The 18,374-nt window shown below is 38.4% G+C and overlaps 1 protein-coding gene across 1 annotated transcript; it reads left to right on the forward strand.

Moving 5' to 3' along the window:
• The first annotated feature begins 1,465 nt into the window (after positions 1 to 1,465).
• f8 (coagulation factor VIII, procoagulant component) lies at positions 1,466 to 17,187 on the forward strand. The gene is made up of 25 exons (XM_056769746.1): positions 1,466 to 1,656; positions 2,571 to 2,668; positions 3,124 to 3,246; positions 4,941 to 5,153; positions 5,248 to 5,415; positions 5,531 to 5,755; positions 5,927 to 6,182; positions 7,468 to 7,648; positions 7,724 to 7,811; positions 7,942 to 8,159; positions 8,240 to 8,390; positions 8,482 to 8,691; positions 9,087 to 10,221; positions 10,563 to 10,728; positions 10,807 to 11,052; positions 11,361 to 11,589; positions 11,867 to 12,049; positions 12,453 to 12,569; positions 12,654 to 12,725; positions 13,463 to 13,548; positions 13,991 to 14,152; positions 14,793 to 14,937; positions 15,342 to 15,490; positions 16,396 to 16,578; positions 16,678 to 17,187. The coding sequence occupies exons 1-25, from the start codon at positions 1,508 to 1,510 to the stop codon at positions 16,831 to 16,833; spliced, it is 5,109 nt and encodes a 1,702-aa protein (XP_056625724.1). The 5' UTR covers positions 1,466 to 1,507; the 3' UTR covers positions 16,834 to 17,187.
• The last annotated feature ends 1,187 nt before the right edge of the window (positions 17,188 to 18,374 follow it).

The following is an 18,374-nucleotide window of genomic DNA, read 5'->3' on the forward strand; positions in this document are numbered from 1 at the left end:
TATAGACTATACAATAGTGCAAGTGTGTATAGAACAGCGTGTGTAGTGTGTAGAACAGCGTGTATGTTCATTCTTATGGAACCTAACCGCAGTCTAATCAAATGCTCTATCCTTCCGGACAATGGTAACCTCATAAAACATAACCAAACCCTTTTAAATGCCAAAAGAACAGAATATTAAACACTATTAAGTCTCATGCTGCTCTCAATCCATAAAATAAAATAAAATTACACACAATATTAAGCTAAAGTAATTATCAACATGATTAAGACAGCACAACTCATCAAAATAGAGTTTCACACTTAAAAGTTGTAATTATACCAAAAATTTAAATTTTTGACTTGCACCAATGCACAGAATTAAGTTGTGCCAACAGATGACATGATTTTTTTGTGTGTTTTTAACTGTCCTTACTAATTAATAACCATGTTATTTTTGGCACCATTTGTATTAACACAGGTGAACAACAAATACCATGAAGAACCTTGATAGAAGTAAAAAGAAATGATAAAGTGTCGTCATGAAAGAAAAACTATCCGACGAGGATGGGATTCGAACCCACGCGTGCAGAGCACAATGGATTAGCTGTCCATCGCCTTAACCACTCGGCCACCTCGTCATGTCGCGCGCAATTCGTGAACACCGAAAACGATCCAAGATTCATACCACGTTTCTCTTTGGTACAAGCGTTATATTTCACATGGCAATACTGTAGTATTTCAACATATGCAGTGCTTTTATTTGATTCACGTATTGGATACACATACGCAAATGTATTTGGACGTAATTATAAGTTATTTCAAAGAATATCATGATGCTACAGATTTTTTTGACAGTGGATCTGAAGAGACTGAGATCATTCAAACTCAGCGTTCTCTCTTCTTTTAATTTACACTAGGGGTCAGTGTTACACCTCAAAAAATCCATTCTTGTAAAAGTTAGTAGTGTTTGCCTGATCCTGATCCTCAGGATTAGAGGTTTGAACACTATATCCACACTGATATAAATCATACTTAAAAAAAAGGTATTGATACTAATGTAGCAACAAAAAGAACAGCTTGTATCAGTTTAAAAGATCTATTCCTTTGTTAATGTGTCAAAAATCACATTTCTCTAATGTTGCAATTTTAGTTACATAATTTCCTTTCAAGTGACGTTTATTGAAAACGTTTATTGTTGAATAAATTGTTAAATGTGCGGAGCATAATGGCAGATATATTTATATTTTTTAATGCAAAATGACAATAGTAAAGAAATATTGTACACATTTGCCGAATAACACACAGAAAACACCTATGTCTTCTCTTTTCCTTTACTTTATGAATGACTCAATCACCCCATTACTCATGCTCTCTCTCTCTCTCTCTTTCTCTCTCTCTCTCTCTCTCTCTCTCTCTATCTCTCTCTGGCTCCTCCCCAATCACTTTTCTTGTGCATTTATATGCATCATGCAGCATCCCAGCAGCATCATTTTCTTTATTAAGTTGAAAGTCACTTGAGTCCAGTGATGAAGGTTGTGTCGTTCCTCTTCATCCTCACGGTGTGTCTGAACTCATCTTGTGTCCTGACGAAGACTCTGGAGTTCTTCATCGCTGCTGTGGAGACTAAATGGGAATATGAGTTTACTGAAACCAAAGATCCAGTGGCAAACCAGAGGTACAATAAGATATCACTCTTCATTTCTATTTCATTCATCGGGTTTATTTATATTAAGTATAAAAAGTAATAATAATAATGTCAGTACTAAAGACTTTTATGGCTGCATGAGGTTTTAATAGACGAGTTTGTAATTGATGTTTTATCATGTTGACACTGGTTTTGATTGAGTTTTGTTACACTGCTCTCACATCACAATAATAGCGCAGGTGAGTCTGTGGGTTCAGACAGATGAAAATATGTTACCAGAATCATTTGGGTTTGACCATAAATATCAACAGTTTATATGCACCGAAGAAAAATAAATAGATTTGAGAATTTTTTATCTTTTCATTCGTTGACGGATTCAATCCAGCTAACTTCAAAGGCCCGAAGACTTTGACGACTGTCCAAATGTTAATTATAATGTCCGTTCTTTAGTTAATCAGAGCGAAAGAAATGTGAAACATTTGCAGAAGTATTGTTTTAGTTCACAGATGCCACATTTTAATCACATTTTCTATTTATCTCTGATACAGTGAGTACAAACATGCTTTGATTTTATGTTTTCAGAACAGACTGTGATAGCACTTTATACCATGAGTAATAACCGCTGAAGATCTGCTGAATATACACATTTGGTGACCAGTGCTTCACAAAATCTCATATTAGAAATTGATTTATATTTAAAGTGTAAAGATGATTTTCAGGTGACACGGTTGGCCAAAAAATTTGAAGAACAACATTAAACAAAGTGTTATTTTTACAGAAATACAACTCAATCTATCCATTGATTGACTATGATTTATATATATTTTTTACGCATATCTTATATGACACAGCAAATGTTATGAGAGGTCTTAGAAGACTGTCTGGTGATGTTAAAGAACATTCAAGAAATCAAATTAAATAATTAAGTTAATTTTTCTTTACAGAAAGTTCGCATCTGGTGTTCAGAAATACATCAAGGCTGTATACACAGAATACACTGATTCCACCTTTACCACCGTAAAGCCAAAGCCTCCGTGGGCTGGTGAGTATCATTGTTCCCAAAAATATTTGTATATATTCAGCATCCAAGTGAAGCCACATTTGTTTAGCGCCTAATAAAATACTTCAAAGCACCTTTATGACTCAAGTTATTATTGAATTTTAACTTTTGAAATGTTTGAAAGTGCTTTTAGCTTTAGTTAACACTCATTGTTTTATAATAGCCTACAAATAGTGAATTATAAAAAGTCGGACATCTGATGCACTCAAAGCTCACAACTTTACAATAGACATTATGTCTGTGTTCATTTAATGTCATTAAACATGGAGTTTAAATGTTGATTTAATTCCGTTTATAAGAGAGTTGTGTTTAGCGTTAAACTGATATTGTTATGAAACATTAAGCTGTTTTCGTTTATGAAATGATGTGCTTTTGTTTTTATAAGTTTGTATTTTTCATTAAACTTCAAATTCATGCGAATCCATTGCTGTTTTTAGGTATTCAGGGTCCGACCATCAGAACAGTCGTTAATGACAGAGTCGTTATCCACTTCAAAAACTTTGCCTCCCACTCCTTCAGTATTTCCCCGATCGGCATTCCATACTGGAAACAATCGGAAGGTACATTTCACTGGAATTGCACTTCTCACATTTGTTCATTCCATTTGCAAAAACTAGCCAAACTAAGCTTACTATGATTCATGAACAGTTTTAGGCTATTATGTAAATACAAATGATAATCAATTCACCTAAAAAACATGGTTCCTACACTTTACTTCAATAAAACACAATCTTTTTGTGTTTTTTTTATTTCTCAACCAGAAAATTAAACACAGGCTACATTCGCTCCACACTGTAATAATCCAACTACAAGGATAAATAAGTAACTTCAAAAAAGCATTTTATTTAAAGGAGTCAAATGATTGTCTTGCTTATACTGAACAAAATTACCCTAAACATGTTTCTAAGAAAGATTCTTTTGTTGACAAGACATTTTGGCCAAAATGAGTCAGAAATTTTGCCCAACTTACAAAACAAGCAATATTGCAAGAGTGTGAAAGTTACCAAGATGCATGGCAGCTTGTTCAATTCTGTGTTTCTTATTTGTTTTTCTTTTAAAGATTAGTGTTTTAGTTTTGGTTGGCTTAATTTATGCTTTAATATCATTGTTACTGTTTCTTATCTGTTGAGAGTTCTTTTGAAGAATGATGGTTTGTGATTGTTACCATGGTTGAGTTTTGTGTGTTCAATTTTGAGGTTTTAGCGCATGACACAATGCAAACACGTTACGTAAACACTCAACAGAAACTCTAAACAAAATATTTGGGTCTATTTGAGGCAGAAAACATTTACAATTGTAGTAAGAGAAAAATACGTTAATTTATTTTTGTATTTAACGGAACCTTTTAACTGTCGGAGCCCTTTTTTAGCCTACACACGAACACGCATGTTAGAAAAAAAAGGCAATTCATGAATTCTTTGGAATACAGACTTTCGGTTTGTCTCGTTTGGGAATAGAAAAGCAGCTGATAAATTTAAGGGTCGGAAAAGGATTAACAAAAAATTCTAAGCATATCTTTATAAAAAAAGAATCAATTACTCTCCCTACATAAATTATTTAAATCTGTATTCTAGTGTCTTCGACCTTTCCGATGATACATAGTTTGTCATGATTCAGTTAGAAATCACATGCACAATATTATCGAAACTTAGGTGTCCCGTCTACGGAACAGGTGACAGTTAACAGGCTACAGAGTACATGTTATATTTCATTCAAAAAATTTCATTGCATGAAAAACAGGAATTTGTGTGACAACAATATCTTTATTAGATAAATAAGACAATCAGCATTACAAAAAAAAACAAATTTAAGTTGGCTAAACAAAGTATCATTACTTATTACTCGATCAGGTTGCTTCTTTTTTCAACGTAGGCTCAAATCTTTTTTATAGTGCTTGGCGTGCTTGTTCTATGGTGGGTCGATGTTTTTATTTCAGTAGCAGTTATAAGCATTTCAGCAATACATATGAAAGAATTTCACAACGTTCGATATATGTTTTTATTTCACAAGTGTTTGTGTGTCATTTCAATAATTAAGGCCTAAAAGACTCTTCATAGAACTCAGTTTGATTTTGCTTTCATTATGCTGGAAACACATAAAGTACGTGTTCTGGAAAGTTGCGTCCTGGGGCTACAAATGGAAAATGAAAGCAATACACTGATGTATACAGCAATTTCCTGAGGTGCAATATTTACAACACAGCGTAAGTTAAAATCCCCACAATGTGCAACATCCTTCTTCATTTCAACACCAGGCGCAGGCTACGAGGATTCGACTTCTCTTCCAGAGAGAGCGGACGATGCAGTGTCTCCTGGTGGTTATTATAAGTATGTGTGGGACGTTTCGCCCAGCAGTACACCGACAGCGTCAGACCCCGACTGTCTCACCTACATCTACTCATCACAGGTGGACATCGTCCGAGACTTCAACAGCGGCCTCATCGGAGCTCTGCTCATCTGCAAAATAGGTGACAATCACTTCCCACCCGTCTGGATTAAAGTAGACATCGAAAGTTTGGTGTTAAACATTTAAAGTTGGCCGGTCGTGATGTGCCCTCTCAGGTGTCCTGACTGAGGAGAGACGGCGAACCGTTCCGGAGTTTGTTCTTCTGTTTGCTGTCTTTGATGAAAGTAGGAGCTGGTATCGGGAGGTGGGCCGAATGGACAAACCGAAAAAAACACCCGGTCAGTTTCACACCATCAACGGATACGTCAACTCAACCCTGCCAGGTGCGACCCGCCTCAAATCTCAACTCCTATCATCTGACGCCTGTCAAGACGTTTTGTTGAATCTCATAAACGGGGTCATGTTTAGTTTCAAAATGATATATCTGCTGTTCTTTAGGTCTAACCGTGTGTCTGAAGAGCCCTCCGGTGTCCTGGCATCTCATCGGTCTTGGCTCCACCCCAGACATCCACAGCATCCAGTTTGAAGGTCACACTCTGAAGGTGTTGGATCACAAGCGGGTGACGGTGGAAATGACCCCCATGACCTTCACCACGACCCTGATGAAGCCGATGGCTGCAGGGCGCTTTCTGATCTCCTGTAAGATCCATTCTCATCGGACAGGTGAGGCAACATGTCCTAAAGAGGAACTAAAATATGCACTTTTATTTCGAAGGTCTTTTGTAAAATTTCCCTTTAATGATTATGTCAGAGACAAGTAGATATCATTCCGTTTCATTTCCCCAACATACTCTGCCACTCTGAATCTGATCTGATGTTTCCGTTGGTCTCCAGCCGGCATGAATGCGTTCTTCACTGTTAATAACTGTAATGAACCGGTGGTGGTCCCGAGCCCAGAAAAACGAAATGTCAAACTTCCTGAGGAGGTGAAGGAGGATGATGAAGACAACATGTTCTCCACCATCGTATTCAAGCCAGGAGGACCCATGACTGTACTCCGCTCCAGCGCCAAAGGAAGACCAAAGATCTGGGTCCATTTCATCAGTGCCGAGGAAATCGACTGGGATTATACATCTCACAGCGATGACCGGTGAGACCGGTTTTCACGTTCCTACCGCGGATCACAGCGTAATCGCAGTCTCATACATTTTTGTCTTCTGAATAATTCCGTAAAAAAGACCCGGAGATTTTCTGTAAGCTGGAGAAACAGAAATTGAAATAATACTTTTCACCTGTAAAATTACTGGATATATATTTAATTGTTTTTCGTGTGAATTTGTTGTAAATTTGTTGTCCTTTTATGTAATTTTACAGTTTTTGATCGTATTTAAAAAATAAACCGTAAAAAATAAATCATGTTATTTTAGTTTACTAAAATTAAAACTTCAAAAACCTTTCTGCTCATTGAAATCAAATCAAATATTGACCTAACAATTATTGGGAAAAACTTAAATAAAGGAAAAATTGAAATGTCACCTCAAAAATTAATTGAAATAAGTTTAAGCACTTAAATTATAATAATAATAAACAAAATAAAACTAAAACATTTTTTTACAATTTTGTATAACAATATAAAAATTATAATTTTAAAATGACAGAAGCATATACCAAAATTGCTAAAACTTTAATTAAAACTAATTTAAAAACATAAAGCTAAAAATAAAAATAAAGGCAAATTTCAAATATCAATAAAACTAAATGAAACTTTCAAATCAAAACTATAATAATTGCAGCTGGGGCGCCAGAAATAAACTGTAAAATAACGTGTTTTCCCTGTAAAACTAAATGAATTCCCTTCCCCCTACTTTTTCTGTCATTTTATGGGAACCGGCAAACATTAAAACATTTAATCAAATAATAACAAAGTATAAAAGACAGCCGGCAGCCCCTCACGGACGACTGCCGGCAACACAAACATAAATATAAACTTAACATGTGTCCGGGCCCGGTCCTCTCTCTTCGACGGTCCGGTCGCTCGTTCTCTTATATGCTCCTCATCTCCTACGTGATTCGAGACCGGTGTGCGCACAGCTGGCGCTGATTAACAATTACTCACCGGTCTCGAACCACGGTCTCGCCCCGCCTACTCCACTACAAAACAAAATCTTTTTAATCTCTTTATTCTTATGTATTACTCCTTGACATCAGATTTAATGGAGAGAAAATTGAAAGGTTTTAAAATCTCAAAAATGTCTCAATAGGATCTCAAACATTTCTCACCAAATTCAAAGATATTTGACCTCTACAATCCACATTTATTTTAACCTCCATACTCTTCATGTGTTTCAACAATTGCACTTTAATTTTAGAGGTACCAAGTAAAGACTTGAAATGCAACAGAGAAAAATGCTGTGATTTTTCCCCCCATGTGACAGGCTTTCATCATCTTCCTCGTCCTCATCTGAGTGGTTCAGAAAGGGTCCTCAGCGTTTGGGTGGGGTGTATAAGAAGGTTTCGTATGTTGAGTACACAGACAAGACGTTTACCGTAAAGAAGAGCACCGGCCGAATGTTGCTGGGTCCTGAGCTCAGAGGAGAAGTCGGAGATACGTTTCAGGTATAAACTGAAACTAGTATCAAAACACTAAACTGTTATTCAGCTACTTCTGAAATTCACTCCTATCTCCGACAGATTGTTTTTAAAAATATGGCCAGCCAACCATTCAACATTTATCCAAATGGCCTGACCAGCATTCAGCCTCTAAAGAAAACAGAAAAAGGTACGAAACATATTATTTTGTATAATAAAAAACTCCATCATGCACATTATCTCTCATACCGGATTATGAAGATTGTCATGTGTCCCGGTCATCCTGCATTATCTCATAATTATTTATTTCTGGATGGAAGGCAAGCAGGTGGACCTGCGGTCGTTGGCCGTACCCCCGGGTATGATAATGATGTACCTCTGGAAGCTGACAGCAGAAGACGGGCCCACAGAAGCCGACCCACGCTGCCTCACCCGCATATACCAGAGCACGCTGGACCCGCTTCGTGATGTGGCGTCCGGGCTCGTAGGACCTCTCATCATCTGCAAACATCAATCTCTGGACAAAAAAGGCCGAGTGGTGAGACGTGGATGAAAAGATGGACAATAAATATGTGAGAATAATAGACAGATGATATTTAAGCTGTAATGAATCCACAGGTGACATCAGACAAAGAGAAGAAACTGCTGTTTACGGTGTTCGATGAAAACCAAAGCTGGTTCTTTGAGGAGAACATTAAGAGGAACAGTGAAGATCCAGCGAAGATCAAACTCAACGATCCGCAGTTCTACGATTCCAACGTCATGCACAGTGAGTGCCGCTCGGAAACATGAGCTTGTGTTGTTTCATTATCACAAATTCATTCTTTATTTTGTCTGTCTGTCTCGTTCTCGTGCGTCAGCGGTCAATGGTTTCATGTTCAACCATCTGCAGTTCAGGATGTGTGTCGGTGATGTCATACTCTGGCACGTGGCCAGCGTCGGGATGCAGAACAACTTTCTGTCCGTCTACTTCACCGGAAACACGTTTGAGAAGGACAAAACATACGGAACGGTTCTCACACTCTTCCCGATGACCGGAGACACGGTGACCACTGAAGTGGAGATGCTGGGTCAGAAAAACAACATCCAAAACACCTTAGCAACCACATAGCGACGCGCTAAATCTATTCAGAATGTCTTTAGGATTGCAATGCCATGGTGAACCTTACGGAAATGTTTGGGTTTCCCTAAAATTAAAAGCAAAAAACACGTAGTTAAACCACTGTAAAGATGGATTATGGTTCTGCTACAAAATGGATATTTGATGATAATCAATACCCATCAATAAAAACTATGGTTACTATAATTGTACTATTGTAAAAACAAGATTGTAGTTCGAAAGAGATTTGCAAAAATCGTATATCATCGTGGTCTTCAGAAAATGTAAAAATCACATGTGAGATGGGACGTTCTCTAATTCTTTGTTCTGTTTAGGCGCCATTTCACATTCTTCTTGTCTTTCCAGGTGAATGGGATGTCAGCGCGTTTGACCCGTCTCTGAAAAATCGAGGCATGAGCGTCCGCTACAGTGTGGTTAACTGCGAAAGAGTTCTCCCCGTGGTCGACAACGAAGACTATGATGAAGATCTCATGGATCTCATTGAACAGAAATTTCCAGTTCCACGGGGCACAACGGATAAAGAGCGCACAATCGCCATCCGCGTGTGCAGGAACAGAACTGCGACGGATTCGGCAGAGGGGTGGGGAAACGTCAGCCGTTCTTCAGACAATGAGAGACAAAACAGAAGCCCAGTGTGTGAGATTAGATATCTGTCGGCCAAGAGGAACAAAGATATGGATGAGCTATCACAGGGCGGTATCCCGCAGGATGTTCTGGATCAACTGGACGTGGAGACGAGTGGAAATTCTGTGGAACGTCAGAAGAGGTCCCACCTCCTCTCGGAGGCGTACAGGAGGAGGCCGGAGCTACCAAACGAGATTCCTGATTTGACTTTTAATATCACAGAAGTCACGGAAATAATAGACGAACAGCTTACTCTGAACGTTACAAACGTTGAGTCAATAAACAGATCCCAATCCGATCAACCTAATAAAACAAGTGATACGTTTGGAAAATTATTTCCAAGAGACAAAAACCGCGTTCAACACTTAAAGGATCTTAAAGAGGGTTCAGGGGTCGTGTATAAGAATCAAACCGATTTAAAAGTAAGAACTAGACGGGAGACGTGGACCATCAACAAAGACAAACTAAATGAAGCAGGTGTAAAAGTAGAGAAAGTTCATAGCATCAACGAAGTGCTGGAAGACTCTGGAAGTTCTGGTGTGAAGCGGGACAAGATGGAGGAGAGTTTGGATCCTCTGAGCTATAATTACAAAAACCCAAAGCCATTTCGAGCAAACACCGATGTTGAGGAACTCCCATCAGGTTCTTTAGAGAATCAGACGTACGGAAGAAAATCAAACACGGATGACTATGATGATTATAGTGATGACGGGAGCATTCTCAGCGGGGACCACGATGAAAACAATCATTTTAACATCAGGACCACAATGTCCCCATTCAGAAGTTACTACATCGCCGCAGAGGAAATCATGTGGGATTATGGGATTAATCGACCTGCTCAGATCATTAAACAAAGGTAACACATCGTCTGAGAAATAAACCCAAACAAACTGTGTGTGAAATGAATGTAGATTGTGGAAGTCAAATCATCTGGATTTGGGTGTTGATATTTAGATCTTTAATAATATTGAGTTTTGATTGGAGACTTGACACGTTGTTGTAGTCTCTTCTCAAACTCTAATGACAGACACATTTGTGAGATTCTCTTTTTCTCAAAATCTGAGACCCAAATGAGATTTAAGCAAAGCTTTCCATTTCTTCTCTATTTAATCTCATTGACGTCTAAAAGAAATAACAGAGACTTTTTGATCACTACAGACTAGCCGCACCTTCACCGAACATTTTCTTTTTCTTTAGTGAGATGAGGAGAGGACAGAAGAAATATTTCCCAGCCTACAAAAAAGTGATTTTCAGAGCCTACCAGGACCGAGATTTCAAGAATCCCATCAAGCGTGGAGAACTAGATGAGCACCTCGGCATTCTGGGTCCGGTGCTGAAGGCTGAGGTCAATGATGTTCTCACGGTGAGTCTCTTCGTTTACTGTTTTTGAATTCATATTTCAAAAGCTAACACCCTGTCTCTCGTTGATTCATCCCACAAGGTGGTTTTTAAGAATCTGGCATCCAGACCTTACTCATTTCATCTTCATGGTGTGTACGATAAGATGCAGGGGAGTTTTGGGCCGGAGATGAACACAGAGGGTTTCAAGGATAAGGAGGAGGGACCGGGTAATGCCGTCCCACCGGGCGAAAAGCGAGTTTACAGCTGGAGGATCTCAAAAAGACAAGGGCCTTCAGCGGCAGAGTTTGACTGCAAGGCTGGAGCTTATTACTCGGATGTCGACATGGTGAATATTTAAGTCAAGATTAGAGTTTATATTTGGTTCATCTTGGTTGCCTCAAATTTTGAGTTTAAAAATATTTCTTGTTGAGTTGACTAATATTTTTAAGTTGAATTAACTCAAAATTTTAATGGGACCAGGTAACTTATTTTATTAAATTGAGCCAGAACATTTTTTCAGAGTGTACACAAAATTAAATGGTGCAGTCTATCATGCACAGTGTTTCAAAGCAACAAAGCAGAAAAACATTGTAACATACCATCTCAATAAAAAGTGCACCAGATTGATGCTTGTATTTCTATCGTGTTCATCAGGAAAAGGACATTAACTCTGGTCTGATCGGTCCGATGCTGATATGTCGTCCTGGGACCCTGCGTCCACGTGTCTTACTTCAGCCGGGGGTGACCGATTTCTTTCTTCTCTTCACCACCTTTGATGAAAGAAAGAGTTGGTACCTCTACTACAACATCAGGAAGTTCTGCATCCCGCCCTGCCAAGTCAGAGAAAACGACCCGTGGTTTGAGATCAGCAACAAGTTTGCCGGTACATTCATTTGTTTTTTGTGCATGATGTAATTTTCACATCAGTTTGGAATTGTATTGTGGATTGAGATTTCAATAATTTCTCCTAAATGAAGAGCAAATGGAAAAAGAGTCAAATTAGAGTTTGAGAAGAGATGTCAAGAATGTGTCAAACTGAGCTCAGATTCGTCTCGTCTGCAATCAAAAGTCAATATTATTGGAGATCTCAATAGGAACTCAAACATTTCTCATCACACAAATCCAGATGATTCTAATGAGTGTTTACTTTTCTCACACAGCTATTAATGGTTATGTGTCTGAGACTCTTCCCGGGTTGATCACTGAACAGTATCAGACGGCCCGCTGGCATCTCCTCAACGTCGGGAGCGGAGGAGAGTTTCACGCCGTGCATTTCCACGGCCTGCCGTTCAGCGTCGGGAAAGACCAGGAACACCGCATGGGAATTTTCAACCTCTATCCGGGTAAACTACACACCCTGCATGCGTCACAACATTTTTGCTCTCGGACAGAACGTATTCACACATGATTTACAGCATGACATGGTCATCCATGTCCAGTATATTTCCTTAAAGTAATAGTCAAGTTCTGTCATCATTTATTCACCATCCAAAACCTGTGTAAATTACTTTGTTGTGTTGAACACGGAGAGAGATATTTGGAAAAATGTTAACAACTGACATTTCTAGGAAATCATTGACTACCATAGCAGGAAAAATTATTGTAGAGTTTTTTTTATTCTCAATCATTTAGGAAAGCCAACAGTTCGTCCTTTTTTTTACTATGGTTGTCAATGATGTCCCAGAAATGTCAGTTGTTAACATTCTTCCAAATATCTTTCTGATAAGTCTTGATACCCATCTTCAGGTGTGTTTGTGACGGTGGGGACGAGGCCGTCCATGGCAGGCACCTGGTTAATAGAGTGCACTATAGGAGAACATCAGATGGCCGGCATGAGAGCAAAATTACTGGTGTACAATCCACGTAAGCACGAAATCATTGATCTACAACACCCACAAATCTGTCTGCATCTGTGTCGGATTCACTAAACAGATTTGTTTCTCTCAGGATGTATTCAGCCATTAGGAATGCAGTCCGGATGGATTCATAATGACCAAATAACAGCCTCGGATTACTACGGTATGCCTGAGTAAACACTACTTAAACACCATAATGAAACAGTATGGCAACTACAGATACACTTTTAGGGGCAGTATTTTAAGTATGCATGAGTATAAAACAAAATCTTTTTGTTTTTACTCAATTTCAATGTTTATTTGATTAAAAAAGGGGAAAAGAATACTGGAATTCCCATGATTTTAAATGGGCTATCTATAGTTGATGCGGCATAAATGAGTCCTTCATAAAGTCCACAGTTTTCCGGGTGCACTTGAAGGTAACAAAAACCCCCACAACACGCTAGTGTAGCATTAATTGACAGCCTCTTTCAGATACCAATCAACGCAGAGGGGTTGGATATATATGGCGTGTTGTGTCAATTTGGCATTTGATTTGTTTGCTTTTGGTTTCTTTATTCAAATTTATCTTTGTTTGATGTGTGATTATTTCTGGTTATAATTTAAATTTGGATATGTTAATTTCTTTAGCTTATTGAATGTGATAATAAAACTATTTTATGTCTCTATCCACGTCTTCGCCTTAATGTGGGTTTTGAACCTGGGTGTCCTTAATAAAGAGGGTTCCAATTCCTTGCGCTTAGGCTCAAGGTGGCGTAGTCGGTGGAAGCGTATGTGAAGCTGTGACATTGAAACACTTCTTTCAGTTTTTGTTCTTCCTAGTGTAGAAGTATATGATACCCCCAGACTAGCATCATGACTTCTGCACATAGAAACAGTAAAATGTGATTTCTCTTTAAGGTGACTGGAAGCCGGGTTTGGCTCGACTGGAGTTAAGCGGCTCTGTTAATGCCTGGATGGGCTCCAGAAAAGATTCTTGGCTCCAGGTAAAATAAAACACGATAACATGCCGTGCCACGGATAAATGTTGACCTTGGGTGACTTATGTCCATATATCACGGTTAAGAATCACACAATATAAACCCACTTGATTTATTTGTTGCTCATTTCTTAAGACGTGCCTTTGACATCTTTTGTAATATCAACACATAATTCATTCGCTGTCTACAAAGTGAGACCTGCCAACTTCGACATGCTATAAATCAGAGTAGATTTATGCCATCTTTGCTGTAACTCTGTGAGAGAGAATATAGACATCGAGTCAACACAATACGCTTGTCAAATCATGGAAAATGAGCGCATTTAACATCAACATCTTTTTTGGTGTTGTTTGATCGCTCTGTGAATGACCAAAAGGTCTGAATCGGTCAAATGACTCAAGTGTACTCTGAAATTTCTCTTCTTGTTTTATGTCTTTGTGTGTGTCAGGTGGATCTGTTAAGGCCGATGCTTGTTCATGGTGTCCGGACGCAGGGTGCAAAGACGTCGATGGGTCGGAGTCACTGCTTCACCATCCAGTACACCATCAGTTACAGTACAGACCAGCAGACCTGGTTCAACTACAGAGGAAACAGCACCAAGTCATCTTACGTCAGTATCAACGCTAGACTTAAAGGCACAATATTTGACATTTATAAAGTTTTACACCCTGTGTACACCAGACACGGCCACAGCGCATCCAGTGTTGACAAAATGTAGAGTAGGTTCTAATGCCTTTCCAATATCTTTTGTCGTGTTGCGTCCGGTGTTGACATGGTGTTAGAATTTTATGATGTGTTTTTATTCATTATAGTTCTCATCATCATTCTCCGCCCTCATTCTGACCTTAAATTAAGACTTCTGATTGGCTGAGCTCTCTGTAAGTGTGGGTGGTTCCAAATCAATGTGCTGATAGTGATGATGAACAGAACAGAATAATGAACCCAAACCCAAAAATGGACTCATTGACTCACTCAGTTGAACACAAAGGAAGATATTTGGAAGAATGTCAAACAGATCCCACCCCACATTCACTGCCGTAGTAGGAAAAACAAACACTTTGGGAGTCAATGGTTGAGATTTGTTTGGTTACTGACATTCTTTCAAATATCTTCCTTTGTGTTGAGCAGAAGAAAGAAATGTATACAGGTTTGGAACAACTCAATGATGACACAAATCCCTTTAAGATGAAATGATACCTTCAGACTGCACTAGATCTTTTGAAACGTTCTTCTTGTTTATTTGACAACAGACCTTCAATGGAAACATGGACAGTTATAAAATAAAGGAGAATTTGTTTTCTCCGCCCATCGTGGGTCGATACATCAGGATTCACCCGCTGACCTATCAGGAACTGCCCACCCTGAGGATAGAGCTGCTGGGGTGTGACGTCAACAGTGAGTCAAAACACACACACACGTGCACACACACACACACACACTCATCACAGCAGTATCTAATAATGAAGAAGAGTGATTCACTTTTAGATTGTGGAATAATGCTCTGGATGTTTTGTTAGCACCTGAGCGTGTCATCTGGTGTCAGAGGAATGACATTTTCAGTTCTGGACTGTTTTGACTTTTTCTCTTTCTTTCATTCATCAGAATTTTAGTGACTATCTTTGAAGAGTTTGAGATGAATGCTTCAGATGTTTGTACTCTTATCTGAGATCTGAATAATGTCTCTGTTGCCTCGCAACCCAAAAAAGCCCCTCAGATAGCAAGGCCCTGCAGTCTATGAAGAAAGCATCAAAGACTTTTATACTAATGAGCATGCACGGATGTTTCTGTTTGTGTTTCAGGTTGTTTTATGCCGTTGGGAATGCAGCGTCACTTGATTCCCAGCACAAGTATCACAGCCTCATCCTTCCTGAATAAATGGTTACGCTCCTGGAGTCCTGATCTCGCCAGACTCCATCAGGAAGGCCAAGTAAATGCATGGAGACCTAAGGTACCATCCATCCACCATCCGTTCATCCATCTAAAGCCATTTAATAAAATAAGATTCAAATCCTACCATACTATGTGCTGTTCCGTGGTTAAAAACCTTTTTTCATGTTGTGGAGGTTCTTGTGTGAATTGAAAACTGTGATTCAATGAGTATTCAGAGTTTCTCTAGGTGGGGAAATTCACAGCACAACATCCAGAGCTGCAATGGAGCAAATGTGGAAAATATTTTATTTCATATGTATTATTAATAAGATTCTTTAGTTACTTTATATATTTTCATTTTAACCTTTTTATGGATGTACAAGTTGAAGTATACCTTTTAATTTGTAACGTAACGTAACGTAATGTAAATCTCTCTCTCTCTCTCTCTCTCTCTCTCTCTCACTCACTCTATGTCTCTCTCTCACTCACTCTCTCTCGCTCTCTCTCTCTCTCTCTCTCTCTCTCTCACTCTCTCTCTCTCTCTGTCTGTCTCTCTTTGTGTCTCTCTCTCTCTCTCTCTCTCTCTGTCTCTGTCTGTCTCTCTTTGTGTCTCTCTCTCTCTCTCTCTCTCTCTCTCCCTCTCTGATTCAAGATTCAAAGCTTTATTGGAATGATACATTTTTTTTACATTGCCAAAGCACAGGGAAATTTTCATATAAACACGCACAAATACAGATTAATACATAAAAAATGTATATAATTATATACATCTCAATTTAAACAAAAAATTAGCGAAGTATTGATGACAGTACTTCTCTGTGTCTCTCTTTCAATTTCAAGGTACTTCCTTGGCATGATTGCGCGTTCTTACAATATTGCCAAACTTATATTGAACATATAACAAAAGACAAAGTACAATGTCTATGTACAAACATTAGAGTGAAATTAAAATAAGGTGCTCTCTGTTTCTCTCTCTCTCTCTAGACTAATAATCCTGACGAGTGGTTGCAGGTGGACTTCGGTTCAATGAGGAGAGTGACAGGTGTGGTAACACAGGGAGCTCGATCCATGTTGAAACATATGATGGTCACTGAATTTAGCATCTCCATCAGCAGTGATGCTCGCAGCTGGACCAGTGTGAAGGAGCAGCTCAAAGATAAAGAGAAGGTGCTGGTTTTAACACAGCTTTCTATAAATAGAACTTGAATATATATATATCACATAAAAAATATATCATTGATGATCTCTTGTGTTTCTCTTCTGCAGATTTTCGAAGGAAACAGTGAATACGATGAGGAGATGCTGAACTTGTTTGATCCTCCGCTCTTCACACGCTTCATCCGGATTCATCCGACAGGCTGGGTAAATGACATCGCCCTCCGCATGGAGTTTCTGGGCTGTGATACTCAACCACCACTTTGAGAAAGAAACGCAGATGTGTTATTCGTGTAATCTCTGTTCATGATAAACAAGATCTTATAACCGCTGTCTATGTGAGCGTACACGTTTCTTATGGATTGCTGTAAATTATAACAGTCAATTCGTCAACGTGCTGCTCGCATTATTCTGGTGAGGAAATACACACTTACCAGCACACATGCCGTCACGTATTCATACAAGTTTTTCAGCACTTGGAAGATTATTTTTATATATGTTTGTATATACTGGTCTGGATTAACTACTGAATTTGACGTATGCTGTAGTTTTGCACTGTAAAACAAGAGTGAGGTTTATGTTTTATAAAATATTTAAAATAAAGTTTTATGGTTAAACGTCTTTTAATTGTTGTGTTCTTTCTCTTTGTAGTATTTCGATAGTCAGTCTGACATTAAACTTTCTTAGTCTCCTGCTTCTTCATCCTTGAGTAAACACACACACATTTCTACACACAAATACAGTCTTTTGTGTTGCTGTCACTATAATATGTGTGAAATTAAGGGCGGACTCACACGATTGAAATACGGCTTGCGGTAAACGAGTAAATGTTTATTCTGTACGCCGGCGTGCCAAAGAGAATCCTGGACGGACTCGGAGAACGTCACAGAAAGAGTCGCAGGAATGAGATAACGTTTCCATGTTCTGGTGGAGATAAAACTGGAGCGTACTATCAGTTCCTGTTTGACAGGAAGTGCTCGCAGGGATGTGTTTTACTTGGAGAGAAACTGAAGGCTTTAGTCTGGGAGCTGGGAGCAGAATGTCGAACCTATTGTGTCACCTGTTATCTCATCGAAGACAAAACAGTTACTAACAAACATCACCAGCAACATTACAAACACTCATCAGCCTCTATTAGTATTAGTATTATAGTGAACAAATGATGTACACATGGATCGTTAGAAATATCATGAAAGTTTATCATTTACAATAGTTTTAAAATATATCACAAGTATAAGTATGTAAAGTAATATAAGTTTTTCACTTTTATATTTAAGTATATTGTAGAAAACTGGTCTTTAGCATTATGAAACTTGTTAAAAGGATGGTTCGCCCAAATATGAATAAGTCATCATTTACTCGCCCTCAAATCTGTATGACTTTCTTTCCTTTAAGGAAAACAAAAGTGACCCTGGAGCACAAGTAGCACAGGAATATTTGTGGCAAAATCCAACAACACATTGTATGGATCAAAATAATTGATTTTTGTTTCATGGCAAAAGTCATTAAGTAAAGATCATGTTCCATTATGATCGTTTGTAAGTGTTTAAAAAAGTTGTTTTTTTTTCAGAGTTTTAAATAGTTGTTTAGTCGTATTTATTCCCCTTTCAGATGATGTATGAATCTCAACTTTAAAAAATTGACCCGTAAGACTCTTTGTTGTCCAGGGTCACAAAAGAAGATATTTTTAAGAACATTAGCCAACAACATCAGACCCCTTTGACTTCCATCGCATGAACTGTAAAAAATGTGGATATGCAGTTCTTTGTAAATCTCTACCTTATTTTTATTGACATACCTTAAATACA

This window comes from Triplophysa dalaica, chromosome 16 (genome assembly GCF_015846415.1).
Source record: "Triplophysa dalaica isolate WHDGS20190420 chromosome 16, ASM1584641v1, whole genome shotgun sequence".
In the NCBI taxonomy this organism is placed as follows: Eukaryota; Metazoa; Chordata; class Actinopteri; order Cypriniformes; family Nemacheilidae; genus Triplophysa; species Triplophysa dalaica.